Source organism: Bos indicus, chromosome 16 (genome assembly GCF_029378745.1).
Source record: "Bos indicus isolate NIAB-ARS_2022 breed Sahiwal x Tharparkar chromosome 16, NIAB-ARS_B.indTharparkar_mat_pri_1.0, whole genome shotgun sequence".
Lineage (NCBI taxonomy): Eukaryota > Metazoa > Chordata > Mammalia > Artiodactyla > Bovidae > Bos > Bos indicus.
In genome coordinates this window covers 80499097-80520250 of record NC_091775.1, presented here as the reverse complement: position 1 = coordinate 80520250, position 21154 = coordinate 80499097, and the positions used below count along the sequence as shown (strand labels likewise).

General features: G+C 59.5%; 1 protein-coding gene across 2 annotated transcripts in view; it reads right to left on the bottom strand.

The window, feature by feature from the left end:
• Positions 1-5457: 5457 nt before the first annotated feature.
• IGFN1 (immunoglobulin like and fibronectin type III domain containing 1) overlaps positions 5458-21154 on the bottom strand; it is a 29763-nt gene continuing 14066 nt past the window's right edge. Inside the window, exons 13-25 of one of the 2 annotated variants that reach the window (XM_070768762.1) lie at positions 17071-17178; positions 16489-16613; positions 15775-15916; positions 15133-15432; positions 14290-14589; positions 13701-13874; positions 12819-12947; positions 11333-11635; positions 10390-10478; positions 8864-9059; positions 7768-8076; positions 6853-7179; positions 5458-6121 (exon numbers count right to left, since the gene is read on the bottom strand). In XM_070768762.1, coding sequence (XP_070624863.1) covers positions 5868-6121; positions 6853-7179; positions 7768-8076; positions 8864-9059; positions 10390-10478; positions 11333-11635; positions 12819-12947; positions 13701-13874; positions 14290-14589; positions 15133-15432; positions 15775-15916; positions 16489-16613; positions 17071-17178 — 2756 coding nt within the window. In that variant the 3' untranslated portion in view covers positions 5458-5867. Of the gene's footprint in view, positions 6122-6852; positions 7180-7767; positions 8077-8863; positions 9060-10389; positions 10479-11332; positions 11636-12818; positions 12948-13700; positions 13875-14289; positions 14590-15132; positions 15433-15774; positions 15917-16488; positions 16614-17070; positions 18749-21154 lie in introns of those variants that run through there. The other variant, XM_070768761.1, reaches the window with a different exon arrangement.

Sequence of the window (21154 nt, the reverse complement as noted above, 5' to 3'; positions counted from 1 at the left end):
CAGAGCTGTGTCCCCTGAAGCTCGGTCAGCTCCTACTCCAGGAGGCCCAGGCCACACACGGCCCTCTAACCCAAGACAGAGGGTCTCTTTCCTGTTGAGAAATGCCAAACTCCTGCCATTTATTATCACAGTCAACATCACAAGATTATTACTATCAGTGCTAATATTTGTGGTGGGTCCTCAGAGTAATTTTGACATGTATTGAAGTTTGGGAACTACCCTTACCCCGGAACGGGACATAATGTACGAGCCCCAGTGAACTGAATATGTGAAGCCTCTTGTTTAAAAATGATTATGAATTTCAAGATAGCAAGAGCAGAACCTTAAGCCAAGTGAGAGCCCGTGCAAGTGTGGGCTCTCCCAGCCACAACTGGAGCTGTCCCGCAACTCATTCTAAGACCCAGGAGTCCCATCTTCCACCCCTACACCACCCTGTGGGCTCACCACTGTTCTCAGCAGGAGGTTCCAAGGACTCCAGAAAGGTGAAAGTGAGAGTCGCTCAGTCGTGTCCCACTCTGTGACCCCATGGACCATACAGTTCATGGAATTCTCCAGGCCAGAATACTGGAGTGGGTTAGGGTTAGGGGGGATCTTCCCAACCCAGGGATCGAACCAAGGTCTCCTGCATTGCATGTGGATTCTTTACCAGCCAAGCCACAAAGGAAGCCCAAGAATACTGGAGTGGGTATCCTATCCCTTCTCCAGGGGATCTTCCCGGCCCAGGGACAGAACCCAGGTGCTAGTCCCAAGTCACATTTCATTGTCATTGGTTGGCTGCCGCCATGTTTTCGCAGCCAATGAGAGAGGGAGGCATGGGCGTGTCCGGCGAGGAGGGGCGGGGCTAAGGGGCACTGGGAGACGCCAGGGCGAGGCTAGCGCACCTGGGCTGCGAGGGTCCCAGGTGCGCTCACAGGAAGAAAGTTACCATTGTTTTGTTCTCTTTTTCATTTCCTCTCATCACTGCAGACTGCCCCCAACAATCCTATCTTATCTTCTATGACTCAATGCAGATGTGAGATGTGAGAACTCCTTTCCTGTACTTTGGAAATTATGTGCAAATAAAAGGCAATATCATGCAGCTTAAGAGACAGACGTGGGGAACAGCTCCTCTGCTTTAAAATTTGGAACAGAAGACACGAAACTCAGTTGAATAAATCTGCAATGTTTGTGACCTGAATTCATGCATTCAATACCACTATTATGAGTAAGATATTTTACATTAAAAAAAAAAAAACTCTTAAAGTGAATTGGAAGAGGAAGGGGAGAAATGAGAGGGGTTTTTGTGTATGTGTGTTCAGAGAAAGAGAGGAATTCAAGTGTTTTATGCAACAATTACACTCGTGTGTAAAAAAAGTATTTTTTTCTGTTTTAAAGAATGATAAACAGAAAACTTCATGATACGCAAATGAAAGAAAAAGATCTTCGTAGGTTCCCTAAAGGCCTCCCCTTGGCTGAGCTGCAATTTTCTCCTTTTCCTCCAGCCAGCTCTGCACCCCCACCCCTAGGGTACCCACTGGCCAACAGCTGTGTTAATCAATCACCTACGTCTCTTCATAGCCGCGCCGCTGTGCGCCCATCTTCACACAGCAGCCTGTTTAGTGTGCCTGTGTTGACCCAGATGTAAATGGATGGACACAAGTGTGTACGCATACGTTACTTGTTTCTTTCAATCAAGTTGCTTTTGAGATAAATCCATGTTGATTAGTAAAGGTCTTTCCAGTGAACGGATGGAAAAGTTGGACCATGAAGAAGGCCGAGGACTCAAGAACGGATGCTTTCGAACTGCGGTGCTGGAGAAGACTCTTGAGAGTCCCTTGGACTGCAAGGAGATCCAACCAGTCCATCCTAAAGGACATCAGCCCTGAATATTCATTGGAAGGACTGATGCTGAAGCTGAAGCTCCAACATTTTGGCCACCTGATGTGAAGACCAACTCACTGGAAAAGATCCCGATGCTGGGAAAGATTGAGGGCAAGAGGAGAAGGGGACGACAGAGGATGAGATGGTTGGATGACATCACCGACTCGATGGACATGAGTTCGAGCACTCTGGAAGATAGTGAAGGACAGGGAAGCCCGGCATGCTGCAGTCTATGGAGTTGAAAAGAATTGGACCACGGCCTAGAGACTGAACAACAACATTCTGTTTCTTTTCCTATCATATTCTACTGATGTGGATATTGGGTTGTTTCCAGTCTGTGGTTCTTGTAACAGTCACAGTGCTGCTGTGAAATCTTTTCTGCGAGGCACACATACGAACATTTCTTGTCTAGACTATACACTTGGGGGTGGAATTGCTGGGTCAGAAGGTATCCTTCCTGGGATGGTCAATTTTATGTGTGAGTTGGCTGGGATGAGGGAGGCCCTGATGGCTGGTGAAACCTGGCTTCGGGTGTGTCTGTGAGCTTGTTTCCAGAAGACACTGGCATTGAAATCTGCAAACACTGCAGACGGTTCTCACCAGGGAAGTCTGAACAGAACAGGGAGGTAGAGGTGGGTGAGTCAGCTCTGTGTCTGAGCTGGGCCTCCACCTCCCGCTCTCGGTCAGCCGGGGTGCAGGCTCCTGGGCCTTTGCAGTCACACCAGGACGTACGTACACTGTTGACTCCCGGGGTCCAGCTCCTGGGACTTCGGGTCTGGGCTGGAACACACCCTGCTCCCCTGGGCCTCCAGCCTGCAGACGGCCTCCACAGTGAGCCTCCCCAAGCCCTCAGGGTTAGCCTCCTTCTATCCATCCGTATGTAGCCTCTTGGTTCTGTTTCTCTGGAGACCCTCACCCACGTGATTGCCATGCTCCACCTGCTCAGGTAACCGTGGACTTTCTCCCATTCAAACCCCTACCAGCTGTGGGCCAGAGTCCCACAGTCCCCAGAACCGGGGCAGGCCGTTAATTTTCACCAGTCAGATAAAGGTGATGTGTTATACAACTGTGATTTAAGTATTACAAATTAGGGTTTAGAGTTTAGGGTTACACATGAGGTTGAACATTTTTCCATGTGCTTCTGAGCCTATAATTGTGTTACCTCTTCTTGGGAAGGTCTGTTTGTGTCTTCTGTTCATTTTTCTCTTGAGATGTTTATTTTTTTTCGCATTGATTTGAAGGAGTCTTTTAAAAAATAATCTTATTTATTCATTTTCAGCTTGCTGGGTCTCTGCTGCTATATGGGCTTTTCTCAGGTTGCAGCGTGTGCAGGCTCCTCTCTGGTTGCGGCACGTGGGGCTCCTCTCTAGCTCCAGGATGTGGGGGCTCCTCTCTAGCTGCTCAGGCTTCTCATTGTGGTGGCTTCTCTTGTTGCTGAGCACGGGCTCTTGGGTGCGAGCACTTCCGTAATCGTGGCTTCTGGGCTCTTGAGCACAGGCTCAGGAGTTGCGATGCACAAGCTTTGTTGCTCCACAGGTGTTTTCCCAGCCCAGGGATTGAGCCCACGTCTCCTGCATTGGCAGGCGGGTTCTTTACCACCGAGTCACCTGGGAAGCCCGTGAAGGGGTCTTTACAGCCACGAGTCACGGGCAGTCTCGCTGACCTGACTGGGCAGATCTCTTGTCCATCCTGTGGCTTATTCTTTCATGTTCTTTGTTGACTTTTGATAAAACGTGTTTAATTTTCATACAAATTATTTTTTTTCTTTTATGGCTTTGGTTTTGGAATCTTACGAAAATCTTCCCTACCTCGAAGTAATTAGGTATTTTCCTGTCCTAGCATTTCCTAAGGTTTAGTTTGCCACTTACGTATAAATTTACACCTGGGATTCATTTTCATGTTTAGATCAAGGTAGGGACGCAGTCTCACGGAACAGCACAATAAACACCCCATCCCTGCCTGCTGATCTGTGACACCCACTGTGTCATGAATCGAGTTACCAAACAGGACTGGATTTGTTCTTCCTGATCTTCCGTGTATCTCCTGATACACCCAAACCACACTGCTCTAGTTACTATGGCGATAACAAGCCTTGATATTTGATAGGGCAAATTTCCTCCTTTCTTTTTTCCTCGTCTTCAGGAATTTTCTGATTTTTTTTTTTTTTTTTTACTCTTAGTTCACCTGCATAAATTTTAGAATCACTTTGTCAGTTTGTGTGAAAAGCCCTGTTGGAATTTTTACTGAAAATGCATTGAATCTATAAATGCATTTGGGGACAGCTGATTGATGTCTTTGTAATATTACCATCCTCACCAATGATGTAGTCTGTCCATTTACCTATGCCATTTAAAATTTCCTTCAAGAAAGTTTTATAGTTTCTTATTTTATTAGATCTCTTCCTAGGTATTCTACTTGCTGCTATTCTGAATGATGGGCTCCCCTGCGGGCTCAGTGGTCAAGAATCTGCCTGCCAATGCAGGAGACACAGGAGACTGGGGTTTGATCCCTAGGCTGAGAAGATCCCCTGCAGAAGGAAATGGCAACCCACTGCAATATTCTTGCCTGGGAAACCCCATCAACAAAGGAGCCTGGCAGGCGATAGTCCGTGGGTAAGAGAGTTGGATGTGACTTAGCAACTGACAAGCAACTGTCCCTGTGGTTCTGGCATCAGATTAGACTAATCTTATCTAATAAGGCGAAAAAACTCTTCTTTTTCTAGTCTCTGGGGAAGATTGTTAAGATTGAAAATGTTCCTGAAACATTTCCACCTATCAGACCTCTGGGCTCTTTTCTTTGTGGGAAAATGCTTAGCAACCAACTGAATTTCTTCAACGGTATAGGACTACTCAGGCTTTCTGTCTCTCCTTGAGTCTGTTTTGGTCAATGGTGTTATCTAGGAATTCACACATTCTGTTGAAATTTTCAAATGTCTAAGTGTCGTGTTAAAAAATACATTTTGTCTCTGCTGAATCTGTGAGATGCTTTCTTCTTCTTTCCTAACGTTTATTTTTGCTGTTGCTTGTTTCATTTGATTAAATCGTAACAGAAGTTTGTCAGTATTTTAACCATTTCAAAAAGACAGTCTTTGAATTTGATTTTCCTGTTGAAAAACGTGTGCTATAATTCACTGGTTCCTGCCCTTCATTGTTTTCTTCTAAGTTATTCAAAGCTTAAAAAAATTTTTGAAGCTATTTGCTCTATTTTGTTAAAAAGTTGTTTCATTTATTAAGGAATTCCCTGGCTGTCCGGTGGCTAGGACCCTCGCTCTCACTGCCAAGAGGCCCGAATTCCACCCCTGGTTGGGGAACTAGGATCCCCAGGATTTGCACAGGATTTGGTCAGACAGAGGTGGGCAGGAGATACCCGCTGGGGCTCAGGGAGGTCTCTCCACCACGCAGACCCTCGGGACAGGCTCAGCTTTCACACCCTTGGAACTAACTGCAGAAGAGCCCAGTTCCAACCGAACTCTTCCCTCCAGCCAGAAGCCGGCCTCCCCCGACCCGCACCCCTGTCGCCCTGGAGGCTGGCACAGAGACTCTGCACAGGAAATCCACCTCTCCCCAGCGTGCAGACCCCAAATTCATCTGCAGACGGTTTGCCTGTGTTAGCCAGCATTTTAATGAAGAAACAGCATACAGAAAGCATCTCCCCCTAGCGTGCATGCGTCCATTGCTGCTGCTGCTGCTGCTAAGTGGCTCAGTCGTGTCCGACTCTGTGCAACCCCATGGACGGCAGCCCACCAGGCTTCCCGGTCCCTGGGACTCTCCAGGCAAGAGCATGCACCCACACATCCACACAAACACACACATGCCCTCCAGCCCCGGCCCCGCCCAGGTCCTCTGACCCCTCGCTTTCCCCTCACCATGGGCACACAGACCCAGCTCTTCCCCACCTCCCTCTAACAGCCCAGCCCAGGGTATCGAGGACCAAGACTCCATCCTGCAGACAGACGCCTGCCTTCTGATCCCCCAAGCGGGAGCCTCGAGGCCATGCAGTCCAGTGACTCAGCTCAAGGCTGGGAGTCTGAACGCCCGCTTCGTCTTTGTCTTCCCCGAAGCCTCCGCGCCCCCCTGGAGAGGCTTCCCCCTTGCTCGCCCTCCCCTGAGGCTCTGGGCATGGCCAGCATCCTCCACCCCCTTGGATGGGCTCCCCAGGCGGGCGTGGTATGAGGAGTGGAGCTTCAGGGACTCGAGGTCATCCGCCGGCTGAGGGGCCGGGCAGGGCCATTCCACTGTGCGGCGGGGCTCATCGCTGGGCTCTGCAAAACACAGAGGACCAGGGTGCCTGGCTTGTCCCAAGGTCAACACAACCCCGCAGTGGGCCAGGCCTGGGAGCTCTGCTACGGGGCCACAGCCACCAGATGCTCTCTGAGTTTGGGCCAGGTTCTTCTTCCCCGGCCCCTAGGGTCCCCAAACACTAGTGTGCACATGAGCCAGGCACTTCGAAATGTTCCTCCCCAGGGTTGAAAGGGTCATCGCTGCACAAAAGTCAATTCTGAATAATTCAGAATGTTAGGAGTTACTTTTCCTTCTTGCTTTTCAAAATATAAGATGTTATCAGGGGAAATGTTTTCTTATTAACACATATGATCTGCCTTACTGAAAAGGAGAGCATTGACAAGAGAGCCGTGTGGCCCGGGGGCACCGCGTGTCCGTCTCTGGGCATGCTCACAAAGGGGCATCGCGGCTTTCTCTCCCGTTCAGAACAGGGGCGAGGCTGTTCCGGGACACTTAGGCGGGCGGCATGCAGCCCCTCAAGCCAAGAGCTGCTCACCTTGATCTTGCCCACCGCATCTTACAGATGAGCAAACCAGGCCCCAGAAAGACCAGAGGCAGACGTTAAGTAAGGGAGTTCACCCAGAGCCAGGCTGCGAACCTGCCGGCCTGGCCCCAGCCCACCCTCCCAGGGGGCTCCCTGAAAGCAGCTGGGGCTGCGCCCCCGGCTCTCCCCGCCCCCCAGCCAGCTTAAGCCCGAGCCGGGCAGCCTCACCCACGACGATGAGCGTGGCGGTGCTGACCGCCTGGCCCAGAGTGTTCTCGGCCACCGCCTTGTACTGGCCGCCGTCCGTGGCGGAGACGCTGGGGATGACGAGGGAGCACACACCCATCACGTCGGTGGTGTACGCGGCGGGGTGGTTGGCCAGGCTCTGGTCGTTCTTGAACCAGGAGACGTGGGGGCGTGGCTGGCCCTGCACGGCGCAGGTCATGCAGCACTCGCTGCCCAGGGGCAGCAGGTGGGGGCGGAGGCCCACCAGGAAGCGCGGCTTCTGGCTCAGGTCGGGCTCCCGGTAGCTCGGGGCCCTCGCCGCGACCTTGTCTGTAGCGGAAAGCAGAAGGTCAGAGAGCCGGGAGGGCGGTGGGGAGCCGTGGGTGGGAAGCTCCTGGTGGAGGCGGGCGTGCCGGGGCTCCCTGACATCTCGCCTGCAAACTTGACCCCAAGGCTGCTGTACTCATTTTTTTTTATCCTTTTTAAAAATTTTCTTTTCTTTTTTTTTTTTTTTTCCCCTGTACTACAAGCTAACACACACGTACTGTGGGCAAATTGGAACATAGAAGAAATCAAAAGAAGAAATGAAAACTGAGCAGGCCCTAACTACCTACGGATGCATCTGAGTGTGGAACCTTCGGACACTTTTCCATTTTAGAAAATCGTGAAATTTAGAAATCGTGAAAATGTACATCTGATTTTAGGGCCTGATTTTTCAGGCGACTGCTTTGAAGTTTCGAATTTGTCTGATCGCAAAGGACTATTTTCAGAGAAGCACTGACCTCTGTCTACTGTATCGCCCGCCTCTGACTTGAGAAGCACCCGGCCCTCGCGTTCTCCCCGCAGAGGCGGAGCCTGAGGACAGGGGCGGGGCCCCGCCTCCAACCCCGTCCCTGGCGCCCTGGACGGCGAGCTCACCAGGCGGCTGGCGCGGGACGACCCAGGGCTGGCGCGTGTCCGAGGGCTCGCTGACGCCCATCTCGTTCTTGGCCACCACGCGGAAGTGGTACTCGTGGCCCGGGAGGACGCCCACCAGGGTGAAGCGGCAGTTGTGCAGGCGCTCGGCCGCCGGACACCAGGGCGCGTGGGCCGAGGTGCGCATCAGCACCGCGTAGTGCAGCGGCGCGGCGCCCGCCTCCGCCTCGTCCGGGGACGGCTCCCACTCGACGGTCACCGAGCCCAGCGTGCCCTCCCGCAGCACGATGGGCCCTGGCGCCCGCGGGCGCGCTGTAGGGACAGAGCGGGCAGGCTGGGGCTCGTGTGCGCCTGACTGGGCCCGGGGCCCCTGCTGAGCCCTGCCCGGGGCTCCAGTCCTGCCCAGGTTCCCATATCCTGCCAGGGCCTAGGTCCTGCCCCAAGTCCCTGAGTCCTGACCTGAGTCCCTGAGAACTGCCCTGTCTCCCCATGTCCTGCTCCAGGGCCTGAGTCCTGCCTAAGTCCCCAAGTCCTACCCTGGGTCCCCGAATCCTTCCTGGGTTCCCAAGTCCTTCCCAGGCCCCCTCTTCTTCCAAGGCCCTGGAAGACACGGTCTCCCCAGGCAGGGGACCAGAGAGAACTGGGCAAGCCCTGCAGTTACTGCTGGAGGGTTGAACGCCTCTGAAGAGGCTCATTGGGATCCACTTTGGCCTGTTCATGACACAGGACACGGGAACAGAGTGGGGCTTCCATAAGACCAAATTACAGAGCCCCCACTGTCAACTGGTGGTTAGTTCTGGGTTTGAGAAAGCCCCTTGGGGCCGGGCCGGGGGACCACCTTCATCCCAGGTGAGGACCACGGACATTTCTTCCTAGCCCTCCTTGGGCCGATGGGATGGCGGTGACTGTCTCTGCTCACTGACCCAGAGGAGGGACACCGGGTCCTGAAGACTGTGCTCAGCTGTCCCCAGGCACCCAGGGCAGGAGGACGGTGAAGCCCCGCTCCCCCGGCCCCTCCGCCTCTCTCCCTCCGGGTGGGCGCCCAGCAAGGGTCTGGGAGTGGCCCGTCTGAGTCCAGCCCAGGGCAGGCCGGCCTCACCTGCCACCCTGAGGCGGAAGCTGTAGGTGGCCTCCTCCCCTCGCAGGCTCCTCAGCACCACGGTGTAGACGCCGCTGTCGTCGAGGCTGGCCGACGGGACCAGGAGCTGGGTGAGGCCGTCCTTGACGGAGGCCACACTCCGCTTAGGCAGGGGCAAGCCGTCCTTCAGCCAGGTCACCTCCGGGGTGGGCGCAGCCTGGGCATGGAGGAGAGGGGGTGAGAGGGAGTTTGGTAGGAGGGACGGCTTTTCGCTGGGCTGAGGTGCGGGTGCAAGGAGAGGCCCTGGGGCGGAGCTGACTAGGGAAAGGATGGTGGACGGGTGGGCATGGCGGGGTTGAGGGGAAATGAGCGGGTGAGGCAGAGGCAGGGCGGCTGAGGGGCAAGGCCTTGCACAGAGCACGCGTGCAGACACCTGGGCTTCGTTTCATGACCATGAGCTGCTGTTGTGAGGTTTGACCAGGAGAGCATGACTGGCTCTGGGTTCACCGGACGGGGGGCACAAGGGCAGGGGGCAGTGGGGAGCACTCGTGGGAGGGGAGCACTCATGGGAGGAGAATACCGACCAGCTGGTGCCAAGGCCCAAAAGGCCAGTGACTCGGGGGTCCCTGCAGGGGTCCAGCAGGGAGAGGATGGGGGCCTGACCCTGCCTGATGGCCGGGACCCTCTCTCTCAGCACTGGGCATGAGTCACCTGGGGCCACGAACAGTGACCGACCTCACAGGCTTGTCTGAGAACCGAGAAATGACTGATACATGGGAAGCTCAGAGAACAGGGCCCAAGACAGAGCAGACGCTCAGTGCGTCTCCCACGTTTCTGTCATTGTTACCACTGTCGTCATCGTGGTCTAACAGTTAAGAACACGTAATTTAGAGATAGGTGGGGTTTGAATCTGGCTCTGCCGCCTGTGAGCTTCCTACACAGACGACGATGGCTTTAACAACAGCAGTAGCAACGGTAATAACGACAGGCGATGCATCCTGGGTACTTGCCACTTGCCCAGCACTGTTTATGTGCTTTCAATTACGGATTCCTTGAATCCTCAGAACAACCCTTTGAGACTTTACTGCTATTAAACACATTTGACAGAGGACGTGGGAACACAGATGTTGAGATGTGTGTCGAAAGTCAGTCAGTGCCGGCTGGGGTCAGAATTTGAATCCAGGCCACCCGTGCGTCTAACCTCCCTGGCTGCTCAACCACGTGCCCACAGACAGTGCTGCTGCTGGAGGTCGTCCTGGGTCAGAGGCAGGCCGGGTGCTCACACTTTCTGAAGTCCAGGACCCCCTTCCCAGACCAAGGGGAAGTAGGGGTGGGCTTAGAGGCGCAGTCCCGGGAGCCACCACCAGAGGGCGCGCAGACGGGAGCGGAGCGGCGGCTGGCGCTCAGCACAGGGCTGCCTGCAGCGGGACGCCCACACTCCTCTCTACCGCCGGACTTCCAGCACGAGCCCAGGTCCCCGACGAGCAGGGAAGAGAGGAGGCCCTCAGGGCTGACACTGTCCCCAGAAGCTCAATACGTGTGCTCACCTCAAAGTAGACGGGCACGCGGACCGTGTCCCCAGCTCTGACCGTCAGCAAGTCCTTCATGCTGGCGTCCATGCGGAACTTGGGGCGGACTGGAACACACGGGGTGGCCTGTCAGCTCCCTCTGCACTTGGGCCCCAGCCCTGGTTATGGCCGGGCAGGGCTGCAGGGGGACGCTGGGCAGCCCTGGGACGCTGAGACCCCGTGGGACATCAGATGGGGGGCCCTGTAGGACCTGGAGAGGGGGCTGGAGGGGATTCCTGCAGGGGACCTGTGGTGGGCAGCCTCGGGGTCAGGCCGGCACAGAAACTCCTGTGTCTTGTGATGAGACAACGACCCACTTGAGGCAGGAAGTGGCGGGAGAGCCCTGGAGTGGGGGCAGGGCCAGGACAAGCCTCTGGGCCCTGGACACAGACGCAGGGACCTCTTCTCTGTGCGTCCCCTTTGTCATCACACGGACACCTGGGCTCCACTGGGACGGCCCAGTGTCAGCTTGCGCCAAAGACAGGCCAGCTGCTCCAGCAATGAAAGCCCGCCCCGGGAAGAGGCGGTCCCGCTTCCAAGGAACAGGGCCTGGGGGCCCTCTGCTCTGATGGGAGCTGGGCAGGAGCTGAGGGGCACTGGGCCCTCTCGAGCCACACTCAGGAAGCAGCAAAGAGTGCTGGAGCAAACCTGGGACTTGGGGTCGGTCACCTGGGCTCTGCTGAGGGCCAGCGGCCAGGTCCAGGGCAGCGCACCCCTGACCCCTGACCTCAGTGTCCTCATCTGAAATCTGGGGAGAGTGCTGAGCTGGTAGGACTTGGCATGAGCTGTGATGAAAATGCATTTTCGCAAGGCCTCCCTCGCCCAGCGCCCTGCCCCTGCTAGGCGCCCAGGATGTGGCCCTTCTCTGAATTGGGGAGAGGCCCCGGGAAGGGCCTGGCCTGGAGGAGGGAGGGGGACTCACTCGAGACGGGCACAGCTTCCACCGCCGAGCCCAGGGCAGTGGGCTGGCCAGGGCCCCCGTCGTTCACGGCCGTCACCCGCAACAGGTAGCTCTCCCGGGGCCGCAGCCCCTTGGCCGTGTAGGTGGTGCCCTGCACTGTGCCCGTGTGGCACGGGCTCCACTGCAGGCTGGCCGAGCTGCGCAGCTCCACCACGTAGCCCTGCGGTTCATCCCCGTCCTGGGTGTCGGGCCGAGCCCAGCTCAGGGTGATGCTGGAGTGCGACGTGTCCGTGACCTGGAGATCCCTCACGGGCCCCGGGGGTCCTGGGCGGGCACCACGGGCCGTCAGGAGTGGCATCACCTCTCCTGAGGGAGGCCCCGTGCAGTGGACCCTCCCTGGGTGGGCGGCCGGGGGTTCCTTTCTCTTAAGCTCTTTGCTAAAGCCCCTGCCTGGACCCGAACCCTGACCCTGTCCTGGGCTCTTCCTGTGTCTGCACCGCCGACCCCAGCTCTCCTCCTCCAGGAAGCCTCCCCCGGCTCCTTCCACCCACTCCCCAGCCTGCCAACCCCCTTCCCCTAACTCCACCCGTAATTCCCAAAGCTGCTGCGTTCTTTGATGCGTCCTTGGGTCCCAGGATCCCTAAAAGCTAGAATTCTGCGTCTTTCTGTTCCAAGCTTTAAGCTGGTCGAGACTGCCTCCTCGATGCCTAGTCCACACTCTGCTTTTTACCTGTAAAATGGGGCCCATCTGCCCATGAGGTTTTCATAGCAAAGCTGTGACGTGTATAAAGGGCTTTGTGGGCTGCACAGTGGCCCAGGGCTCTGGCCTCCCAGCCTGGGGCACCACCTGGGGGGTAGTCCCCCAGACTCCTTGAGTCTGTCCAAGCCCCATAGCCACCCAGCTCAGGGCCCGGCGGACACGGAAGGATGCCTCCGGCCGATCCACAGTGGCCAGGAGCTTGCTGCACGCCTGGGGCTTGTTGAGGGTAAGAGCTCAGGGGAGGTACACAGGGCAGCCATGTGCTGTGGAGAGACGCTTTGATGGGTGTTTCGTGGGAAAGGTATTCTGTGCTCGAATTTGAGAAATGCGGATCAAACAAAGCGGGGCAGCTTTCTCTCCTGGCGTCCCGGCTGTCTGCCGTGGGCACTGGGACCACAGGTAGGGCAGTGCTGCTCTAGACCGGGAGTTTCCCAAGCCCGCAAGTGCTTCCTGGGACCATGCCAGCGCCCGGTAGGTGATGAGCGAATGGAAAATTGGCAGTGCGGCTCCCCTGTGACCCCCACCCCCCAGGGATGATGACTCCTCACGGGAGGGAGTGGGAGCTTGCAGGAATCGAGCCAGGGAGAGGACTGACCCAGGGATGTTCTGGGTGGGACTCTGCCAACCCCCACCTCTGGCCTGGGTCTGTCTCAGTGCTGGCTCCCTAAATCATTCCTCACCCTTAAGGCCTTTCCACCTTCATTTCCCCCCCAACCCCGGCCCCCCGGGGGTCGGTACCCCACTTACTCATGGGGTCGCGGGCGAAGACAGCCTCCGACGGGGGTCCAGGCTCTCCCCGGCCGGAGGGGGCCACAGCCGTGACCCGGAACTCGTACTGCCAGCCCTGCCGCAGGTCCCCCACCGTCCACTTCTTCTCTGTGGGAGGCCCCTGCACATCAGTCCTGCCCGACGGGGCCGGCGATGCCCAGACGGGACCAGCCTGGCCCTACAGCTCACGCATCCTGCTGCCGCGCCGGGAGGCCTGGTCCTCTCCAGGCGGAGGGCGCCGTGCAGGGTCTCAGGGTCCCTGTGCGGTTCTGCCTCTGCCTTGCAGGGCAGCCTGGGGCAGGCGCCCCCAGCGCTCGGCGCCCCCCTGCCTTGCAAGGCAGCCTGGTGCAGGCGCCCCCAGCGCTCGGCACCCCCCTGCTTTAGAGCTGTTTTCCCACCTCGATTAAAGGGAGCCTGTCAGCGGCGGAGCCCAATATGCCCTCTTTTCAGAGACACGGAGGCTGAGCCCCAAGGAGCACGGCCTGCCGGGCATTCTGAGCCTCTTTGTCCTGCGGGCCTGGGCATGGGCCTTTCTGAGTTCATTCTGGGCCCAGAAAGCAGTTTCTCAGAATCGACTCAGTAGGGTGGGCGCGCTGAACTACTGCAGCCACTGCAGCCCGCAGGCCTAGGGCCCCTGCTCTGCACAGGAAGCTCGCTGTGCGATGCGCGCGCGCCCAGACTACAGAGGGGCCCCTGCTCTCCGCAGCGAGACGAAGCCCAGCCCAGCACAGCCAGACGAACAAAGGAAAAGCAAAACAGTTAAGTCATCTGGCTTGATGCTGCCCCAACAAAGGACCCGGGCTGGGGGTCCAGGGAGGCTCTGGAGGCCAGGACGATGCCCACCACCCCCGGGCCGCTCACCGGGCACTGGCTTCTGGTTCACGGCCACCCAGGTGTTGCTCCCCTTCTTGCGCTTCTCGATCAGGTAGCCGAGGATGTGGGCGCTGCCGGGGCCCCGCGGCGCCGTCCAGGACAGAGTGACGCCCTGGCTGGAGGCCGATAGTATGGACGGCGGGGGCGGGGGCCCAGGCCGAGCTGCCGGGGGAGGAGGTGCTGGTCAGCTGGGGCCGGGCGAGGCCCCAGCTCCCGGGGGGCACCTGGAGGAGGAGCGGGCCCTGGGGGAGGCCACACACAGCCCCTTCCAGGGAGGCCAGGGTGGGAGCCAGCCCACACTTCTGGGACAGGAGTGACACAAACAGGGAGGGGACAAGAGCCGGCCCTGAGCCCCTCTGCCTCGATCCCCTGGGAGGTGCCCCAGAAGGAGGATGAGCCTCGGAGAGCGGCTCTGCCGTCCACCTCGCCCCACAGAGCCACAGCTGGACAAGACCCCTGCGTCCTGCCCACTGACCCAGCCTCCAGGTCCCAGAGAAGCTGGGGTCTCTCAGGGCCCAGCCTCTGGGCGCGGCGTGGAGCCCAGCAGTGTCCCCGCCCCGGTCCCCCGTCCTCTCACCCTCAGGTGCCACCAGCACCTCCTCGGACTCCAGGGCCTCCCCAGGCCCCTCTGCGGTCACAGCCCGCACGCGGTAGGCATACTTCTTGCCCTGCTCCGTGTGGGCATCCGTGAAGGTGGTGCTGTCTGAGCGGGGCTCGCCCACCTTCAGCCACGCGCTCCGGCCAGCCTGCCGCCTCTCCACCTCGTAGTGCTGCAGGGCCCGGCCACCGTCATCCTTCGGGGGCCGCCAGTGCAGGCGGACTCCAGCCCCGTGGCTGTCCTGCACCTCCAGGGGGCCCTGCGGGGGCTGGGGCTTGTCTGGGGACCCCCAAGAGGAGCGGGAAGAGAGGGGGGGTCAGGGGAGCCACAGGGGAGCCACACTCCCCCCCTCAGTGGACACGCTTGCCTGCAGTGGAAGGCCCAGGCGGGCTTCACCTCGAGGGGCCCTGGTCTCCACCCCCGACACGCACAGCCCTCGGGAACGACATGGAAGGCACCCGCCTGCAGGGGCTCCGGCCACACGCAGTGCCCCCGGTTGCCATGGGCTACAGAGCGGAGCCTCCCTGCCTGGGTCCTCCACGTGGACCACGAGGAGCCCGACTGACGTGACTCCAGGCAGGGACCACCACCCACCCCATTATAGCCCTCGTATAATAGCCCTATAGTATACTATAATACCCCTAGTATCTACTCAGCCAGTCTCCCCCAAGGAGCCCCCGGGTCTTTCTAAGCTGCATCTTCCAATCAGCGTGAGGAGGGCACGCCCAGCTCGGGCAGGTTTGGTCTTGGGCAGCGCGCATGGGGGTCAGTGTCGTGGGGGGCTAGGTGGGGCCCGGGACGGGGCGAGGGCCAGGCTGGCACCTAGGACCTGCAGGGTGAGCTCGGCCCGCGTGGAGCCGCCCTGGCTCCTCAGGGTGACGCTGTACTGGCCACGGTCCTGCCTGCTGGCGCTGGGGAGGCACAGCCGCGTGAAGCCGTCCCCTACGGCCACCTGGGCACCACGGCCACTGCCGCCGGCCACCTCCTCCCCGTCCTTCCTCCAGGTGGCTTGGACTGGGAGGCAGCTCTGGAAGGGGACCTTCATGGTCACTGGCTTCCCAGCCTTGACCACCAGCGGCTCCCTCAGCTGCGCGGTGACGTCCGGAGCGATGACTGGGGGATCTGAGGGGCACAGGGCAAGGGAGTCAGAGCTGGGGGAGGAGCGGCCCCGGGGGTCTGGGAAGCACAGGGCCCAGGAGTCAAGGGTGGGGGAGGAGGGGCCTTGGGGAGTCTGGGGAGCACAGGGCCCGGGAGTCAGGGGTGGGGGTCCCCGGGGGCTGGACCTCCCCGAGGACATGCTGACGAGGAGGGGAAGCATTCGGGCTGCTCGTTACAACAGCATCAACCTCTCAACGGAGAGCAAGACTGGACGGGGGCCGCAGGCCAGTGACACGTCCAGACTCTCAGCCCTGGCGCACGTCACTGGCTGAGAGCCGCCTGTCGGGGAGGGGGGCCGGCCCTCACCGTGGACGGTCAGCGTGGCCTCGCTCTCCTGGCCGCCAGCTGCAAAGCTGTACCTCCCGGCACGCGTCCCGTCCGCCTGGGCGATGACGAGCCTGTGCGCCAGCCCGTCCTGCTCGAAAGCGACTCCGTCCTGGGCGCTGAGCTGAGAACGAGGCCACAGAAGGCCGGTCACCCACCCCGTGCACCCTTCCCGAAGCTGGCCAGGGCCTGTTACTGAAGCTGCGGGAAGGAACGCCTGTCCGTGCTCGGCAGGAGCCAGGCCCCCGTTTAGCGTATCCTTAGCCGTCCAGCGACCTATGAAGTGGGCAGCACTACTGGCCCAGAAACCAGCTGAGGACGAAGCTGAGCTCCGAGCCCTGGGCCTACCCCCACTGAGGTGTTAGTGGAGGGGTGGGGGCTGCTCAGGGAGTCCGGAGCCCGAAGGACAGACTTCACCAGGTGCTGGGACAGGACAGCGGGTTGGATGGTAGCGGGAGGGCCAGGGCCCTGTCCGGGGGGCACTGGGTGGAGAACATGTCCACTCAAAGAGACAGCCCTTTCCAAACACACCAAGTTGTTACCATGTAAACTTCTCCCAGAGTCGGCGCCGTTACAGCAAAGAGTGAAATCTCCTTCTTGCAAAGCCGCTGCTGTCTGCACCCCTCTGCTTCACTCAGCCCTCCCCCGCAGGCTGGTTGGCAAAGCGGGGGTCAGCAGGACCGGCGGGGGCAGTACCTTGACTCCGTCCTTAAACCAGGCTCCAGGTCCCAGGTCACGTGTGAGGGTGCAGGAGAGCACGGCGGCCTCCCCACGCTCCACCTCTGTGTCAGCCAGGCCCTGGGAGAAGTGGCCGGCGGGGCCTGGAGGGGCACAGCGGGGAGGGCTGCTGGGTGCCCAGGGATCGCCTCGCCCAGCTTCCCGCTGCACCCTGGGGGTGCATGCCAGCACATGTCCTGCCAGCAAGGCAGACCACCCCATTTTCTCTGCAGGGCTCAGGCTGGTACAGGGCGTCTGGGGGCCCAGGGAGATGAAGGGCCCTAGACACCCAAGGATGTCTAGGTGACCAAGTCCAGTGCCTTGGACACAGGGGGTCAAGACAGACACTAGGAGGGCTCTCAGCCTCGAGAAGCCTGCGTCCCACCCGCGCAAGGAGGAAGAGTAGCCTCCTGATTGGAGAAAAGATTCCTGGAAATGGGGCTCAGGGATAGCAGCAAAGTCCCGGGCCCAGAGGCAGGCCTGGGGGCGGCCCTGCACCCCGGTGTCCAGGGAGACCCCTGCCCCCACCCCCCAGAGCCAGAACAACGGAGAGGCACCTACCTCGGGCGTCCTCAGAGAAGCCACCAGTGCCAGGCTTGCGTCTGGATCTGGGGCTCAGGGTGGCGTCCTTCCTCCGGCCGTAGGCGTCTGATCCGCCATCTCTGCCATCTCTGCCACTGCCCAGGCGGCTGGGGGACTCCCCAGGGTACCCCGTGTCCTCTCCACCAGGCGGCTGCCCCAGGTCTCTGGCCTCATCCTCCCCACCTCGCTTTGCTGCTCCAGGATCGACCCTGGACCAGGTCTGAGTCCTGCTCCTGTATGGGCCCAGCCTCCTCTCTGCCACGCCGGCCTCATCCACCGCCTCGTACTCTGCCAGGGCCTCTGGGCCATGGACCCTGTCATCCTCAGCATCTGGGGAGCCCCTTCCTCTCCTGTGTCTTGCGCCCGGTGGACCGCCAGGCCCCTGACCCCATGACCCATCGCCAGGCTCTTTTCTGCCGTAGGGACCATCCAGCCCATCCCGGGCTCCCTGTCGTCCCGAACCCCCGGGCTTTTGAGAGAAGCCGTCCTCCCCACCAGCAGAAGTCCCCTTTCCGGGGACACCTGAGTCCCCTGGGCCACTAGCCCTGCTCCTTCCCAGACCCGAAGCTCTGCCATCCAGGAAGCCTGGGCTTCGCCCCCCAGCAGCCTCCTCTCCGTCTGGAGCCCCCTCCCAGCCCCAGGAGCCGTCTAGCCTTTCTTGGGTCCCCCTGCGAATGGCGTCTTCCTCCTGGAGGGAGCTCGAAACCCCGGGGCCTGGGGGCTGGTCCCAGGCTCCAGAGCTGTCCTGGCCAAACCCCTGGTCTTCCCTGCCTGGGCCCCACGCATGTCTTTCCCCGCGCCCACCAGTGGGCCCTGATGTGGATCTGCCCCTTTCTGCGGGCAACTGGCTGCCATCCAGACCCTGGCCTGCGCCCACAGGGACCCCCCGTCCGGCCCCCACCCTCTTGCCACCCAGCTGTGCGGCCCCGGCACCCTGAGGGGCCAATGGCCCCTGGACAGATGCCAGACCCCTGCCTGCCACCCCTGGACCTGATTTCCAGGAGTCCTGGTCACGTGTGGATTCCTGAGCAGCTGACTCTGCCCAGGTCTCACCCTGCAATGCCCCCCGATCATCAGGGACCCCGGAAGCCCCGCCCTCCCCACTGGGAGCCCCTCTGTGCCCGGGGTACCCCGGGAGCCCAGAGCCGTCTCGCTGCCCTGTGATACCTGACTTCCCCTCAGAACTCACAGCCCCCCATGCCTCGGGGGCACCTGGGCGTCCAGAGCCCCTCAAACCACTCTGAGAACCCCGCCCCTCTGAAAGCGTCGACAGGCCTTCCGGAGCCCCCAGCATCCCCGGGCCCCTGGGGCCGTCCCCATGAGCTGCACCATCCACGGTGCCCGGCCGTCCGGCTATGCCGGAGCCCAGCCCCGCACCTGCGCCTCTGCCCGTCCCTCTGCCCGCCTCTGGACCATCCTTGGGGCTCGGGCCACTGTAAGGCCCCTCTGAGGCCGCCCAGTATCCGGAGCCATGCCCCATGGTCTCCTGGCCTCTGAGTCCACCATCCTCTCCCACCCCAGCCAGTGAGCCTACTCCTCCAAATCCCCCTGAACCATCTCTGAAGCCCACCTCATCCTCTGGCCCCATCGCCGCAGGTCCTCTTGAGTCTCCCCTGTAACCTCCCTTACTCCCTGACTCCATTCCCCTAGCCCCTGCCCCCACTTCTCCAGAACCCTCTAAACCATCCCTATAACCAGCCTTAGCCTTTGAATCAATACCCCCAGAACCCCCAAAACCATCCCCATAACCAACCTTAGCCCCTGAATCAACTCCCCCAGAACCCCTTAAACCATCCCTATAACCAGCCTTAGCGCCTGCCCCCATTCCCCCAGAACCCCCTAAACCATCCCCATAACCAGCCTTAGCGCCTGAATCAACTCCCCCAGAACCCCCTAAACCATCCCCATAACCAGCCCTAGCCCCTGAATCAATTCCCCCAGAACCCCCTAAACCATCCCCATAACCAGCCTTACCTCCTGAATCAACTCCCCCAGAACCCCCTAAACCATCCCCATAACCAGCCTTAGCGCCTGCCCCCATTCCTCCAGAACCCCCTAAACCATCCCGATAACCAGCCTTAGCGCCTGCCCCCATTCCTCCAGAACCCCCTAAACCATCCCCATAACCAGCCTTAGCCCCTGAATCAACTCCCCCAGAACCCCCTAAACCATCCCCATAACCAGCCTTAGCGCCTGCCCCCATTCCTCCAGAACCCCCTAAACCATCGCGATAACCAGCCTTAGCGCCTGCCCCCATTCCTCCAGAACCCCCTAAACCATCCCCATAACCAGCCTTACCTCCTGAATCAACTCCCCCAGAACCCCCTAAACCATCCCCATAACCAGCTTTAGCACCTGCCCCCATTCCTCCAGAACCCCCTAAACCATCCCCATAACCAGCCTTAGCGCCTGCCCCCATTCCCCCAGAACCCCCTAAACCATCCCTATAACCAGCCTTAGCCCCTGAACCAACTCCCCCAGAACCCCCTAAACCATCCCCATAACCAGCCTTAGCGCCTGCCCCCATTCCTCCAGAACCCCCTAAACCATCCCCATAACCAGCCTTAGCCCCTGAATCAACTCCCCCAGAACCCCCTAAACCATCCCCATAACCAGCCTTAGCGCCTGCCCTCATTCCTCCAGAACCCCCTAAACCATCCCCATAACCAGCCTTAGCGCCTGCCCCCATTCCTCCAGAAACCCCTAAACCATCCCCATAACCAGCCTTAGAGCCTGCCCCCATTCCCCCAGAACCCCCTAAACCATCCCTATAACCAGCCTTAGCCCCTGAATCAACTCCCCCAGAACCCCCTAAACCATCCCCATAACCAGCCTTAGCCCCTGAATCAACTCCCCCAGAACCCCCTAAACCATCCCCATAACCAGCCTTAGCGCCTGCCCTCATTCCTCCAGAACCCCCTAAACCATCCCCATAACCAGCCTTAGCGCCTGCCCCCATTCCCCCAGAACCCCCTAAACCATCCCCATAACCAGCCTTAGCGCCTGCCCCCATTCCCCCAGAACCCCCTAAACCATCCCCATAACCAGCCTTAGCGCCTGCCCCCATTCCCCCAGAATCCGCTAAACCATCCCCATAACCAGCCTTAGCGCCTGCCCCCATTCCCCCAGAACCCCCTAAACCATCCCCATAACCAGCCTTAGCGCCTGCCCCCATTCCCCCAGAACCCCCTAAACCATCCCCATAACCAGCCTTAGCGCCTGCCCCCATTCCCCCAGAATCCCCTAAACCATCCCCATAACCAGCCTTAGCGCCTGCCCCCATTCCCCCAGAACCCCCTAAACCATCCCCATAACCAGCCTTAGCGCCTGCCCCCATTCCCCCAGAACCCCCTAAACCATCCCCATAACCAGCCTTAGCCCCTGAATCAACTCCCCCAGAACCCCCTAAACCATCCCCATAACCAGCCTTAGCCCCTGAATCAACTCCCCCAGAACCCCCTAAACCATCCCCATAACCAGCCTTAGCGCCTGCCCTCATTCCTCCAGAACCCCCTAAACCATCCCCATAACCAGCCTTAGCGCCTGCCCCCATTCCCCCAGAACCCCCTAAACCATCCCGATAACCAGCCTTAGCGCCTGAATCAACTCCCCCAGAACCCCCTAAACCATCCCCATAACCAGCCCTAGCCCCTGAATCAATTCCCCCAGAACCCCCTAAACCATCCCCATAACCAGCCCTAGCCCCTGAATCAATTCCCCCAGAACCCCCTAAACCATCCCCATAACCAGCCCTAGCCCCTGAATCAACTCCCCCAGAACCCCCTAAACCATCCCCATAACCAGCCCTAGCCCCTGAGTCAACTCCCCCAGAACCCCTTAAACCATCCCCATAACCAGCCTTAGCCCCTGCCCCCATTCCTCCAGAACCCCCTAAACCTTCTCTATAGCCTGCCTCACCACATGACCCTGACTCCCCAGAACCCCCTAAACCACCCCTGTGACCTGCCTTAGCCCCTGCCCCTATTCCTCCAGGGCCCCCCACACCATCTCTAAAGGCCGCCTCCCCCACTAGCTCTACCCCACCAGGCCCAAGACCCCTGGA